General features: G+C 41.4%; 1 protein-coding gene across 2 annotated transcripts in view; it reads right to left on the bottom strand.

The window, feature by feature from the left end:
* Positions 1-498: 498 nt before the first annotated feature.
* LOC134353728 (glycogen [starch] synthase, muscle-like) overlaps positions 499-15,870 on the bottom strand; it is a 124,650-nt gene continuing 109,278 nt past the window's right edge. For both annotated transcript variants that reach the window (XM_063062027.1, XM_063062029.1), the window contains 4 exons: positions 10,926-11,021; positions 6,525-6,688; positions 3,780-3,860; positions 499-2,174 (listed from right to left, as the gene is read on the bottom strand). In XM_063062027.1, the coding sequence (XP_062918097.1) occupies positions 1,878-2,174; positions 3,780-3,860; positions 6,525-6,688; positions 10,926-11,021 (638 nt within the window). In that variant the 3' untranslated portion in view covers positions 499-1,877. The remainder of the gene's footprint in view (positions 2,175-3,779; positions 3,861-6,524; positions 6,689-10,925; positions 11,022-15,870) is intronic.

The following is a 15,870-nucleotide window of genomic DNA, read 5'->3' as shown; positions in this document are numbered from 1 at the left end:
AAATTTGGGGAGGGGCAGGATGAATGCTTAAACATTACAACCAATGGACAGGATTGTGCAATTGAGGGCAGCTATGGTTTTATTAAACGACACAGCAGGTTTGGGGGAGTGGTGGATGGGAAGAAGTTCAAGGAGCTTACCAATTGAAAGGTAGTCAACATTCAACCAATATCACTGAAACTACTTACCTGGTCATCACCACTAAAATTTTCTTTTTCCTTTTCCTGTGTAATATCAGATGTGCTTTCAGTCATCCCGACATTGTAAAGTAAAGGCCATAATATGAGCTTTTGTTGCTTCGTTTAGAGCTGAACAGCTGAGCATTAAGTGATAAGCGTACTGCAATGAGATAAGCTCAAGTGAGCAGTGTTTGCCAAAACGTTCGGATGTGATGTGCAGCAGACTGTAGCATGGACTTGCTTTTGCAGTCAGCCAGGGATTTCGAGGCAATGGACGGAGGGTGAAAGGAGAAAATGAGAAAACAAGATTTACCTCCAATTTAAAAAAAGTAACTTTTTTATTTGCATGCCTTTACAGTAACTTTCTCACACCATTTCACCTGTGACTACTGAAAAGTATACATTTATTGATAGATTTAATTTCAAGTTTGTCTTTAACAGAACGCACGGCCAAAATGAACAGCAGCAAGAGTTACAAGAAACTGCAGAGAGAAGGTACAGTCACACACTGAATATATGGATTGGTAGTTCACCATGGAAAAATGTCATAAACTGGAAATTTCTCAATTTCTTTTTATAGTTGGAAAAGGATTTGTGTTCCTTTTACTTAGTTTTTAAAGTGCCACATCTAACTCAAAAAAAACAAAACCTTCTCTTTTGTTGAGACAGCTCCTTGGGAGTTCTGGTGCAAAACGCAAGGTGGCTTCACACACATCAGTACTTAAACAACCATTCTCCTTATAAGCACCCAATGTTTTGGCTGGTTGTTCTACAATGAGGGTGAGGAGTATGTTACACTTCCAGAGTTGGACATTTTAGCCAGCCCACTGTTGCGGCCCCACCATTGCCGCTGGGACTACCGTTGGCCAAAAATGTCACTTCAGTTAAAAGATACAACAAACCCCAGACATTTCCCAGTTGTGAAAAATAAACATGCACATATAATTTTTGTGATTCATCCCTTTGCTTAATACTTCGAACAAAGTACTGCCTTAAACAAATATCTGTTTATTGTATTAAAATATAAAACCCATGAACACAGATTTTCTTAAAAATCATAAAAGATCCATTCTGCTATCAAGAAATTAACTTTGCATATTTTCTACCTGAATGAAATAACATCTATCAGATCCTTATAACAGGAGGGTGATTAATGGAGAGTATTTTGAGTCTACAATTGGAAGCTGCTTTTGGTTATGAATTATACTGAATTTTTATATGTTATGGCATGCAACACTTGTCACATGCAAATGATTTTTGTGGTAAAATTCACTAAAAGTAACCCATCTTCAGTAGCTCCAGATCTGGATACTAAATTAATCTATTTCAAATTTACTCTCTGCTGTAAACTTATAAGAAACACGAAGATGTGCTAATTTGTAGACAGCATGCAACAGGCACATCTCATTTCAATCAGTCTGTCTAATTTGGTTTGTCCCCCATCCGTTTTTGAACACATCAGGTTTTCAGGAGATTTTCCAGAAATATCTAACAATGATTTCAGCGATGCTGCCTGTAGTTCCAATTTACTTCTGTGACTCATGACCTGGAAGCAAAAACTCTGAGGATAAAGTGCATTTGAAAATTTTACAGTTACAACCAAAACTCGTTGAAATTCAGCACACAATCTAACCCTCTGTTTAATTCTCTGTAAAGTTGGTATAATGCAGTAGCTTTGCAGTTGTAAACAATTTAGTTCTAGTTTCTTTCCTCTATTCCCAAGTCACTATGGTTTTCAGGATCACTAGAACTATAGTTAAGGCTTCCTGGGGAGCTGGGTTCAGTTGCCTGGCTCTTTTTCTTCACCCTTCTTTTCTCTAATTTTGAAGTGATCATTGCAATTGGCTTTATATTCATGCGGTCTTTCTCAGCTTCTTCCTCTTCATTGTATCTCTCTTCATCATCCTCTGTTTCACTGTGATAAGGACTGGAATGAAGGGAAGTAGCTGGAGAAGGTGGTTTGGATGCAGGCCTTGGGTAACAGAAGCCTTCACTCTATAATTTAAAAAGTAGAATGAACATGTGAACACAGACCCACTACTACATCAACATGTGTGTTTACATTATTGCATTAATGATTTATGCTGCCTTGAATACTGAATGGAAATTGGCAAAATGTAATCTGTCTTTTTTTGCAAAACTTCTAAAATTTACATGAGGAAATTCAATAAAGCAATGTCTGGCATAATCATGTTACATTAACCAAACTTCACTGTAAATTACAATAATCTGAACAAGTGAGATAATTCCTCTCTAACAGCACCTCTACTTCGTTAGGAGCTTGCAAAGATTTAGCATGACATCTAAAACTTTGACAAACTTCCATAGATGTGGTGGCAGAGAGTATATTGACTGTCTGCATCATAACCTGGTATGGAAACACCAATACCCTTGAATGGAAAATGCTACTAAAAGTTGTGGATACAGTCCAGCCCACCATGGCTAAAGCCTTCCCCATTATTGAGCACTTCTACACAGAGCGTTGTCATAGGAAAGCAGCATCCATCATCAAGGATCTCCCCCACCCAGGTCATACGCTCTTCTCGCTGCTGCCAACAGGGAGAAGGTACAGGAGCTTCAGGACTAACACCACCAGGTTCAGGAACAGTTACTAGCCCTCAACTATCGGGTGTGGAACCAAAGGTGATAAATTCACTCAACTTCACACCCCATTACTGTGTACATACATCTATTCCAAAACCTATGGACTCTTCAACTCAGGTTCTCAATATTTATTGCTTATTTATTTAATGTTTCTTTTTGTATTTGCTGAGTTTGTCGTCTTTTGAAACTGGTTGTCAGTCCTGTTGGTGTGGTCTTTCATTGATATTGTTATGGTTGTTGGATTTATTGAGTATGCCCGCAAGAAAATGAACCTCAGAGTTGTATATGGTGAGGTGTATATACTTTGATTATAAATGTTCTTTGGATCTGAAATTTAGCCACAGGAAAATTCCAATGAGTGTAGTTTTTCTATGAAGTTCTGTCAGGTGCACTGCATATCTGCATGGTTTATTCAGCAAAGGCACTTCATTTACATCTCCTCCAACCAAGAAACTATCTATTTATTCTCATACTGTATGTACTTTGCAAGTGAGCGCTGAGACAGGCTACATTTAATGCCAACACCATCATGACAAAAAAGTTCTGCAGCTGACAAACAGTAACTCTTACCGAACGGGCAATTCCACGATCTAATCATAACAGTAATGCTGAACTCACAAACCACTAAATAATTCTGAGTATGACAAAGAGCTGAAGAGTTAAACATTTTCTATAATATGGCCTGGAGAACAAAGATTTCTATAAAAGCAGAACAGTGAAATGCACAATACCACTGGCACAATTAAAATAAAATTATTCAAATTAGTTAACTATGTGGCAACTATGTAATCATTACAACCAATATCATGCATTGTTCTAACTTCTTCCTCTCCCAACATTGTTAAAATTTGTTAGCAACTTGCTTTGAAGTTACTTGTGAATAAAATTATATTTAAGCCTACTCTAAACAAAAATAAGCAGTATGAACTTTAGAACAAGCTAACCCTGACTTTTGTACTGATAATCAATGTTATAGACAATAAGACAATCACTTACAACCACTGGCTCCCATTGAGCTGAAGTGAACGAATCTGGAAACGCTTTGGCCAATGCGAACTGTCTTGCTTGGACGTAATACTGAAAAGTCAATCAAAAGACACTCCCTTTACAAAGAGACACACCCCCCCAACATGTTACATTGTTCTTTTGGGGGGTTTAATTCTTTTCTGATCTCAGAGATTTAAGAATAGCAAAGACCAGCTATTTGTTAATGTTCTTCACATAAAAAGACCCTCTGATACATGTTATAGAGCAGAAAAATAAGGAATGGTGAGCTGGGAAAGTGAGGAATATTGACTGTACATTTTCCCATAGATGCTGCCTGGCCTGCTGAGTTCTTCCAGCAATTTGTGTGTGTTGCTCGGATTTCCAGCATCTGCAGTTTTCTCTTGTTTGGGAAAAAGAGGAGACGGGGGCACATTGGCAGATGTAAAGGCAGGTTCTGAGGAGGTTTTCTGAAGAGCTAAGTGCAGAATAGAAGGATCATGAGAGGCAATGTTAGGGCACAGTTACAATCAGTTGAGTAAGTTGAAATGTGGCTATTTTAATGATAGAAGTACCAGAGACAAGTATAATGAATTTAGAGCACGTATCAGTACATGGAACTACAACATTGTGGTTATTACAGAGACTTGGCTGCCACAAGGGAAAGAATAGCTGCTGGATGTTCTAGAGTTTAGATATTTCAAAAGGGGCAGGTAGTGTAAAAAAGGTAGGGGAGTAGCATTGCTAATCAAGAATTAGTATCACAGCTACAGCAAGGGTGGTGGGGTGGAGATACGTCTCCACCAAAGGAGGTGTAAGGTGCCCCTTCTCTCTGCCTTAGGTAAGGTGTAGCGCCTGCTTAGTCCCCCAGTCAGGTCACGTGAAGCCATGGGATCAGGTGGTGGATGGTCGTATGAGCAGCTGGTGCATATCACAAGTTCTGGTTATGCCACCACTGATGCCAGGCAGACAATTTCTGAAGAGTACTGATAAAGGCTGGGGCAACCCGTCTTGTAAGACGCTGCCCAAAAGAAGGCAATGGCAAACCACTTCTGTAGGAATATTTGCCAAGAACAATCATGATGATTGACCCTGATCGCCCACGTCATACGACATGGCACATTGATGATGATGATGATGATCACAGCTACAGAAAGGGAGGACATCGTGACAAGATCATCTACAGAGTTAGAGTGTGTGGAAGTCAGAAACAGGAAGGGAGCAACCCATCCACTGGGAGTATTCTATTGACCTCCCAATAAAAACAGAAACACTGAGGTGCAGACCAGGAAGTAGATTTTGGAAAGGTACAAAAATAATAGGGTTGCTGTCATGGCTGACATCAACCTCCCTAATATTGACTGGCACCTCCTGAGTGCAAAAGGTTTAGATGGGGAAGAGTTTATTAAGTGCGTCCAGGAAAGATTCCTGACATAATACGTGAACTGTCTGACTAGAGGAGGGGCCGCACTGGGTAATGAACCTGATCAGGAGACAGATCTCTTGGTCTGTGTGCAATTTGGAGACGGTAACCACAGCCTTGGACTGGGATAGCAGCATAAAGCACAAACCCATACAATTACAGACAACACAATAGCAACTAGCAATTTACAAGACAATAGTACAAGTGGTGTTTTGCAGGATTCTGCACAGGATCCCTGCTCTTTGTGATTTTTATAAATAACTTGGATGAAGAAGGGGAGAGTGGTTTCGCAGTCTGCAGGTGATGCAATGGTTGGTGCTGTTGTGGATAGCGCAGGAGGCTGTCAAGAGGCTACAACAGGCATTGAGCAGGCTGAGGAGTGGCAGATGGAGTTCAATCCAGGTAAGTGTGAAGTGATACACGTTAGAAGTTTGAACTTGAAGGCAGAATACAGAGTTAATGGTGGGACTCTTAGCAGTGTGGAGGAATGGAGGGATCTTGAGTACAAAGTCGATAGGTCCCCTAAAGTTGCTGCACCAGTTGATAGTGTGGTTAAGAAAGTGTATAGTGGGTTGACCTTTAATAGTTGGGGGACTGAGTTCAAGAGCTGCGAGCTAATGTTGCAGCTCTATTAAGCACGGTTAGACCACACTTGGAGTATTGTGTTCAGCTCTGGATGCCTCATTACAGAAGGGATTTGAAATCTATGGAGACAGTGCAGAGGGGACTTACCAGGATGCTGCCTAGAGTATAGAGCATGTCTTATGAGGATAGACTGAACAAGCAAGGGCTTTTCTCTTTGGAGTGAAGGAGGATGAGAGGTGACTTGATAGAGGTATACAAGATGATGAGAGGAATAGATCGAGTGGATAGCCAGAGATCTCTTCCTAGGGTGGAAATGGCTAATATAAGGGGGCATATCTTAAAATTGATTGGAGGCAGGATATCAGAAGTAGATTTTTTTTTAAAACGGGGTGGGGGTTGGTGGTAGAAGTAGATACACAAGGGACATTTAAGAAACTCGGATAAGCACATAAATGAAAGAAAAATGGAGAGCTATGTGGGAAAGAAGGGCAAGAGCGATCTTAGAATAGGTTAAATATTGGCACATCATTGTGGGCTGAAGGGCCTGTATTGTTCTATGTTCTAAACGATCGCCTGATGAAATGAATGGTGACTGTCTGACGCAGAAGGGAAGTAATCAAACTGTAGCTTTAAAAACAAAGTGTGAAGTTGGTGGCAGAGAAATCCTTTCATTTTGTAGCAGGTGATTGGAGTTAGATATTGATCACCATTAACTATAATGAAGGTGAGGAGTTAGTGTTGAGCTTTACCCTTCCCAGGTACTTCCAATCCAGCAGATCAGAGAGCCGCTCGGTGCGATTCCTTTGAATGATGCGCTGTCGGCGAGACTGCTGACAGAAGCTGTACATAAACGAGGTTAGCTGATTGCACGAGTCATCCAGAGATCTAAACCGACGATCAAGTATGTAAATCCCTGAGGAAAACAAACAAGCCTGAAGTGAGTTGCCTAATTCGCAGACACACTTCCGTCCAACAAGGCAAATTCTGGACAGTTTTCTGTTTAAAATTAGTGAGTGGCTGTAAATTTGAACATGGTTTAGTCACAGCTCAACAAAAGTTAGGTTGGCCACAGTATGTGATCACTTCATTTGTCATTTTAATTTGATTTGTTCATTTTTTTAATTTTTATTTTTGTAAGGAGTTTGTATATTTGCATCAGTGTCTGCATCAGTATCCCCCCACATTCCAAAGATGTACCAGTTGATAGGTTAATTGGTCATTGTAAATTGTCCCATGATTAGGTTAGGTCTAAAATGGGCCCATTCTGTGCTATATCTCAATAAAAAAAATTATGTTAAAACCTATCATTGTTCAAGTTATATCATTTCCAACTACCTCTGGGCTCCTAATTTGTGTAGTGACACAACCCAATTTTAGTTAGCCAGTTTGTAATCAGCTGAAGTTACCAATTCCAGATCAGTAGTTGCCTGCAACTTCAATCTATCATCTATTCTTCCCACCAGTTCTGTTGAAAAGTTACCAATGTAAAACAGTAACTTTTTCTCTCTGCAAAGCTGTTGCCTGGCCTGCGGTATTATTTCAGATTTCTAGTATTTGCATTATTTGGGGGTACTTGTGTCGAAGTTTAATTCCCATTCCAAGATGGTGCAGAATGTATTAGCAGCTAGGGTTTGTTCTTGACTCATGGTGCTGTCTGTGCAGAGTCTGCATGTTCTCTTTGTGACTGTGTGTGTTTCCTCTAATGTCCATCTGCTTCCCTCCACTGTAAATTCCCCCTATTGCATAGGTGAGTACTTAATGGCTGAGGGGTTTGTTTCCATGCTGTATGACTCTGTGAAACTGTATAGTTCAAACCCAGAGAAAGGTTCAGGGGAAATGTAGACTAGCCCAAAGTGAGATGTCACATTCTACCTCACCTACAAAGGCTAGACACAGTGAAACACTATACCACGAGGCTCACTAAAACAAAGTGAGAAAGATACAGTTATGCAAAAGAGCAGTAAGTCTGATAACACAACAGTAGGAGTGTCTCCTACACAATACTTACAGGATATGGTAGCTGTTATTTACTTCTATATATAGTGGCATACAGTTAATTGGGAAGCCAGTTATTAAGGACTCTTCTTAAAGAACAAAAACTAGTCAAGAATATAGCCAGGATTCCCTTTGTGTGTTTGGGACTCTATGCTGCTTCATTGGGGCAGGAGGCTGTTGCCAATTAATTCCAACAGTTGTGACCACCTATGTGGCCGTCAGACACTACAAGGTACTAAGGGCAAACAGTTTTTGTATTGCGTGAGTTGAGTGTTTTTGCTCTCAAAAAGCAGTGATTTTTGTCACTGTGGCTCCAAGCATTCAGGCTTGGAGAAGCCAGATTCAGCCAGGAGTAACACTGAAACAATTCCACTATTTCAACAAGTTAGGGACTGTGAAGAATTTGAAGGTTCAACAATCATCTTGAATGTTAGAATGAAAATGAAGATTTGGAGGATGCAATCATCGACAGCATTGTATGAAGGCAGTCCATTACCTGCACTAGGTGCCTGCACTGATTTTTGTTCATTTACATTCAATCTAAAGAATTTGCCAGCATACACTGGATGAATTCCTCCATCGGTAACTACTGGGAACTAATACACAAATTGATAGTACTGTAGTAGAATAGGTTTTTCTAATTTGTATTTCACTTAAATACGTAATTTGTCACTCAGTTAAATGGTCATTTGACTTTCTTATATCTTTTTAACTATTACCATGGAACTTCGGCTAATTGGGACTGCTGCCTAATTGAGCCAAAATACACTGGTCCCAATTAACCAGAATTCACTGTATTGGCAAATTTTGTGAATATTATAAAAGTGGATCAATCATAAAGGGCTTAGACAGGATGAATGCACACTGGCTATTTTCCATGTTTTCAGAATCAAGAACTTGAGGTCATGGGTTTAAAGTGAGAGGGAAGAGATTTAGTAGGAAACTGGGAGGCAACCTTTCCAGCCAGAGGGTGGTCAGTATATGGAATGAACTGCCATAGGAAGTAGCTGAGGCAGGTACACTGATTACATTTAAAAGTGGCCTGCATAGGTACATGAGTAGGAAAGGTTTAGAGGGCCATGGCCCAAATGCTGTCAAATGGGACTATCTTAAGTGGGCATTTTGTCCGGCACTGGGCCCAAGGGCCGGCTTTAGTGCTTTAGGACTCTATGGCTCTGCATCATTCTAATATCATATACCTGCACAATTCTCGATAATACAAGGCATCTCTATTACTTTTTCTAATTATACAGAAGCCATAATATTCTCCCTAACATCTCTATCTCTGCTATTTCCTTCATTGCAAAGCACCTGAAAATTTTCAGTGTGGCAGTCCCTGTACTGACCACTACATGCCAGTCGGACAATAAATTGTGAATGTTACCACAGACTGTCTGGTCTTGAAGAACTAAATGATCTCATCCTAAACCTGCTAGGTATGCCAGAGTACATTCTGCTTGCTTTTCGTTATGATAATGGTATCTGCTAAGATGATTCTGCTAGACTTTCAGTAACACTATACTTATCCCAAATCTAAAGAAGCCTTCACTTTAATTTCGCTTTGATGAGTTTTGAGTGCAATGAATTTTAGTGAGGTTGAACAATTATTCCCTGGGAGGAAATGCAAGGTATTATCCAATTTGCTTAAGGCATTAGTACCATTGTAGGTAATTTTATTAACAAAGATCTGGACGCTGGTCTTTTCTCTAACGTCATTACACAAGGCACACATCCCTCTTGGGCACCGCTTGCTTTCCAACTAGGCCAATTTGATGGCGCACAGCATATTATATGGAGGAGAACTGTTTTTAAGTACACTGATTATATTACTAAAAGCAATGACCTAAAACAATGGCCAAGTGCAGCCATTGTTAATACAATTACCTTAACAATAAGAAATGGCACATAAAAGGAAGCGTGTGAAGCCTGCGTTATGTACAAAAGGCCTGTCAGTTTTATTTCGGTGCTTTATTCTGTTACCAAGGTGCATAGCACAAGTAGAATAGATTGGTTCTGCTGTACAAATTGCTCTGTATAATTAGATTTTAGACAGATTGTTCTTGTCAATCAATCCATCAGTTTGTTACAACTGAAAAAGCAAATTATTAAAAAGGTAATCCATCTTAGTTAAGGTAGATTACTTGAGGTAACGATGGGTGACGGGGGGGGGGGGGCGGGGGCAGTGGAAGGAAGAGTAGTTTTCCTTCTTCACATATTTCCAAATCGATTTTTCTCTGTTTCAGGTTTACATTTATTTTTAAAGAGCATTTAGAGAAACAACATGCATTGCAAACTCAGAACACATCAGCAACTCATGACTGCAATACACAATGAGCATTTTAACACCATGTAAAATTTACTCAGAAAGACTTGGCGTTCATGTCTTTGACGACCATATTTTGGGCGTAAAATTGCAAACTGTTGCACCCAATTTCATAAAGGGAACTTGTAGCGGCATTGTACCGTGGTGCTAGAAAGTTTGTGAACCCTGTAGAATTTTCTCTTTCTGCATAAATAGAGGAGTTCCTGTGCTTACGGTATGAAGGTGGTCACTTTGCTAACAAGTTTGTTTCATGCTTCATCAGTTGTGCTGGCAGTAAAGGGCTCTCTCTCTTTCGGTGAGCCTGACATAATTTAAAGTTCTAATATTAACTGCACGCTCCTCCTGGATGCAGCTGTCCACCGGCTCCTGGCTCTCCTAATCAATAAACCTTCAAAGGGACTATCAACCTCGTTCTGGCAAATCCTGCGACAACACTGGTGCCAAGCTGTATCGGCCCTTGCCCTTCCCTTGGACAACATCGGTGTCGTGGAGAGGGGAGACTTGCAGCATGGGCAACTGCTGGTCTTCAATACCACCTTGCCCAGGCCTGCGCCCTGGAGAGTGAAGACTTTCCAGGCGCAGTTCCACGATCTCACGAGACTAACGGATGCCACTTTGGAAGCTGCATTTCTCTGATGCTCTTTTTGACTCTTATAATAAATGCTTTCAGAAATGGAACGCAACAATAATGTGCTAATCTTCTCCAGTTTTCTCCCAAACCGTTTTTTTTCTCCTATGGAAATCTGCCATCAAAACACACGTTGATGCTATCAAGGGGTATCACCCTAACAATGAATACCATCAATGTAATGTAGCAGGAAGAGGTACCTACCGTATGCGGCTGGGTCAGCGATATGCTGCTGCATGAAGCACCCGAACCCCGAGAGGTTGGTGGTGATGCTGGGAATTCCCATCACTGTGCACTCCGCTGTGGGAATAGACAAATCGCAAGACCAATTCACCTCCACATATTCCAGGCAGCAGACTGATTACGTATCGCATTGGGGTTTACACTGTAGTATTTATTCTCATTTAAACAGTGCACTTTTTTCTCTGCTAACATTCTAAATGGCAACAGGCAAAGCACACTGGATCAAGACCAGTGGCTTTAAAGCTGGAGGCGTTCCCTGAGGCAAGTACAAGGAGAGCCGGTGCAGTTTAAGCATGAGCAAATGAAATCAGTTGAAACTTGCAGATGGAGTTGTGTTTGGCATTTGAGCAGGTCTGAGTGAAACTGCAGGGTATGAAGCAAACAAGGAACTCATCTTTATACAAATCTGCGCAAGTTTGCACATATTCTTGCATACTACATCAAGATTTAAAAGGATGAAAGATGAGGCCAAAGCTGTAACTTGCCTGGGGGAAATAAAAATTAATTGTTTGTGAATTCCAGGGATTTTCCTTGCATCTCCGGGACGTGTTAATTGGAATTTAGCCTGAACCTCTTATGGATCATAAAACTAATTTTGCAGAGAAGTAGTCAAAATAAGCAAAATATCTCTTTATAAAACACTAATTGTGCTATCCGAATTTAAATTTGGAACTCTTTCTGAAGGTTTCTTTAGAATTATTGTTTCAGCTTTTAGCAAAATAAAGTTAATAAGAGTGACCATAATATGGTGGAATTCTTCATTAACATGGAGAGTGACATAGTTAATTCAGAAACAAAGGTTCTGAACTTAAAGAGGGGTAACTTTGAAGGTATGAGACGTGAATTAGCTAAGATAGACTGGCAAATGACACTTCAAGGATTGACGGTGGATATGCAATGGCAGGCATTTAAAGGTTGCATGGATGAACTACAACAATTGTTCATCCCAGTTTGGCAAAAGAATAAATCAAGGAAGGTAGTGCACCCGTGGCTGACAAGAGAAATTAGGGATAGTATCAATTCCAAAGAAGAAGCATACAAATTAGCCAGAGAAAGTGGCTCACCTGAGGACTGGGAGAAATTCAGAGTTCAGCAGAGGAGGACAAAGGGCTTAATTAGGAAGGGGAAAAAAGATTATGAGAGAAAACTGGCAGAGAACATAAAAACGGACTGTAAAAGCTTTTATAGATATGTAAAAAGGAAAAGACTGGTAAAGACAAATGTAGGTCCCCTGCAGACAGAAACAGGTGAATTGATTATGGGGAGCAAGGACATGGCAGACCAATTGAATAATTACTTTGGTTCTGTCTTCACTAAGGAGGACATAAATAATCTTCCAGAAATAGTAAGGGACAGAGGGTCCAGTGAGATGGAGGAACTGAGTGAAATACATGTTAGTAGGGAAGTGGTGTTAGGTAAATTGAAGGGATTGAAGGCAGATAAATCCCCAGGGCCAGATGGTCTGCATCCTAGAGTGCTTAAGGAAGTAGCCCAAGAAATAGTGGATGCATTAGTGATAATTTTTCAAAACTCGTTAGATTCTGGACTAGTTCCTGAGGATTGGAGGGTGGCTAATGTAACCCCACTTTTTAAAAAAGGAGGGAGAGAGAAACCGGAGAATTATAGGCCGGTTAGCCTAACGTCGGTGGTGGGGAAACTGCTGGAGTCAGTTATCAAGGATGTGATAACAGCACATTTGGAAAGTGGTGAAATGATCGGACAAAGTCAGCATGGATTTGTGAAAGGAAAATCATGTCTGACGAATCTCATAGAATTTTTTGAGGATGTAACTAGTAGAGTGGATAGGGGAGAACCAGTGGATGTGGTATATTTGGATTTTCAAAAGGCTTTTGACAAGGTCCCACACAGGAGATTAGTGTGCAAACTTAAAGCACACGGTATTGGGGGTAAGGTAATGGTGTGGGTGGAGAATTGGTTAGCAGACAGGAAGCAAAGAGTGGGAATAAATGGGACCTTTTCAGAATGGCAGGTGGTAACTAGTGGGGTACCGCAAGGCTCAGTGCTGGGACCCCAGTTGTTTACAATATATATTAATGACTTGGATGAGGGAATTAAATGCAGCATCTCCAAGTTTGCGGATGACACGAAGCTGGGTGGCAGTGTTAGCAGTGAGGAGGATGCTAAGAGGATGCAGGGTGACTTGGATAGGTTGGGTGAGTGGGCAAACTCATGGCAGATGCAATTTAATGTGGATAAATGTGAAGTTATCCACTTTGGTGGCAAAAATAGGAAAACAGATTATTATCTGAATGGTGGCCGATTAGGAAAAGGGGAGGTGCAACGAGACCTGGGTGTCATTATACACCAGTCATTGAAAGTGGGCATGCAGGTACAGCAGGCGGTGAAAAAGGCGAACGGTATGCTGGCATTTATAGCGAGAGGATTCGAGTACAGGAGCAGGGAGGTACTACTGCAGTTGTACAAGGCCTTGGTGAGACCACACCTGGAGTATTGTGTGCAGTTTTGGTCCCCTAATCTGAGGAAAGACATCTTTGCCATAGAGGGAGTACAAAGAAGGTTCACCAGATTGATTCCTGGGATGGCAGGTCTTTCATATGAAGAAAGACTGGATGAACTGGGCTTGTACTCGTTGGAATTTAGAAGATTGAGGGGGGATCTGATTGAAACGTATAAGATCCTAAAGGGATTGGACAGGCTAAATGCGGGAAGATTGTTCCCGATGTTGGGGAGGTCCAGAACGAGGGGTCACAGTTTGAGGATAGAGGGGAAGCCTTTTAGGACCGAGATTAGGAAAAACTTCTTCACACAGAGAGTGGTGAATCTGTGGAATTCTCTGCCACAGCAAACTGTTGAGGCCAGTTCATTGGCTATGTTTAAGAGGGAGTTAGATATGGCCCTTGTGGCTACAGGGGTCAGGGGGTATGGAGGGAAGTCTGGGGCAGGGTTCTGAGTTGGATGATCAGCCATGATCATAATAAATGGCGGTGCGGGCTCGAAGGGCCGAATGGCCTACTCCTGCACCTATTTTCTATGTTTCTATGTTTCTATATCCAAGAGAGCAGGATATGCATGCTTGGCTCCTGGACAATATTGAATTTGTCTCAACCAGTACACCAGATGGGGGTCATACAAAGGGTTCTGGTTTTGCACAATCCAGTGACCTATGTAGAAGTGAGGTTGGACAGACCTCAGTGGTGTATGTGGGAGTGTACGGAAGACCAGTTGGCTGGACTGTTCAAGGATGGTTTACTGCTGCAGTCAGAGGTTCCCACCTGCTTCAAAGGGGCATCAATCAGACCGGTGCCAAGAAGGAAGCCAGGGTCAGGGACATCCCGGATCAAATTTACAGCATGAGCGTGAGCAACCAGAGGTTGTGGTCCACATCGGCACCAATGACATGGGTAGGAAGGGTGACTAGGTCCTGCAAAGTGAGTTTAGGGAGGTAGGTGCTAAGTTAATGGACAGGTGCTCCAGGGTTGTGAATTGAGCATCGCTAGCCATGCCACATGCTAATGGAGCCAGAAATAGGATGACCATACACTTTAATACGTGGCTAAGGAGATAATGCCGGAGGGTGGACTTCAGATATTTGGAGCATTGAGTTCTCTTCCAGAGAAAGTGGGACCTGTACAGAAGGGGTGGTTTTCACCTGAACTGGAGGGGACCTGCAGCAAGGTTTGAGAGGGCTGACTAGGGGGGAGGAGATTAAAATAGAGTTGCAAGGGAATGGGAACCACAGCAACAGAGTAAATAGTAGAGTGGTTATGGGGAAAGATGTTGTTAAGCTACATACAAAGTCAGCAATTGAAAGGTTAATGTCCTGAGCTGTATATATTTCAATGCAAGGAGTATTGTAGAAAAGGCGGATGAGCTTAGGGCATGGATCAGCATATGGAACCATGACATTGTAGCCATTAGTGAGACTTGGTTGCAAGAGAGGCAGGACTGGCAGCTCAGTGTTCCAGGGTTCCATTGCTTTAGACATGATAGAGTGGGAGGGATTAAAGAAGGAGGGGTACATTACTGGTCAGTAAAAGTGCCACATCAGTGCTCAGACAGTAAAAGCTGGAGAGCTTGGCTAAATGGAGGAATAAGGATGCCACATTAATGGGATTACATTATAGAACATCCAACCGCCTGTGGGATTTAGAGGAGCAAATTTGTAGAGAGATCACAGACTGTTGCAAGAAAGATAAGGTTGTGATAGAAGGTGATTTTAACTTCTCACATATTGACTGGGACCCCAATACTGGAAAAGGCTGAATGGGATAGAGTTTGACAAATATGTTCAGGAAAGTTCCCTTAATCAGTACACGGAAGTCCCACCTGGAGAGTGTGCAATACTAGATATCCTATTAGGGAATGAGGCAGGGCAGATGACAGAAGTTTGTGTAGATGCAAACACTTTACATCTAGTGATCGTAATGCCATTACTTTTAAGATAATTATGGAGAAGCATAGGTCTGGTCCTCTGGTTGAGATTCTGAATTGGAGAAAGGTCAATTTTGATGGCATCAGAAAGGATCTGGCAAATGTGGTTTGGGACAAGTTGCTCTGGCAAAGGTGTACTTGGTAAATAGGAGCCCTTCAAAAGTGAAATGTTGAGGGTACAGAGTTTGTATGTTCCTGTCAGCATAAAAGGCAATGAAAACAGAACCTTGGATTTTCAAGAGATATTGAGGCCCTGATTAAGAAAAAGGAGGAAGTGCATATCAGGTACAGGCAGCAAGGAGGAACTGAGGTACTCGAGGAGCACAAGAAGTACAAGACAACACTTAAAAAGAAATCAGGAGGGCTAAAAGAAGGCATGAGGTTGCTCCAGCAGACAAAGTAAAGGAGAATCCCAAGGGCTTCTACAGATATATTAAGAGAAAAGTGATAGCAAAGGACAAAATTGGTCCCCTTTAAGATCAGCATGGTCATT

Source organism: Mobula hypostoma, chromosome 11 (assembly GCF_963921235.1).
Source record: "Mobula hypostoma chromosome 11, sMobHyp1.1, whole genome shotgun sequence".
NCBI classification, from domain to species: domain Eukaryota; kingdom Metazoa; phylum Chordata; class Chondrichthyes; order Myliobatiformes; family Myliobatidae; genus Mobula; species Mobula hypostoma.
Note: the sequence above shows the minus strand (reverse complement) of the source record. Positions and strands in the feature narration are given on the sequence as shown.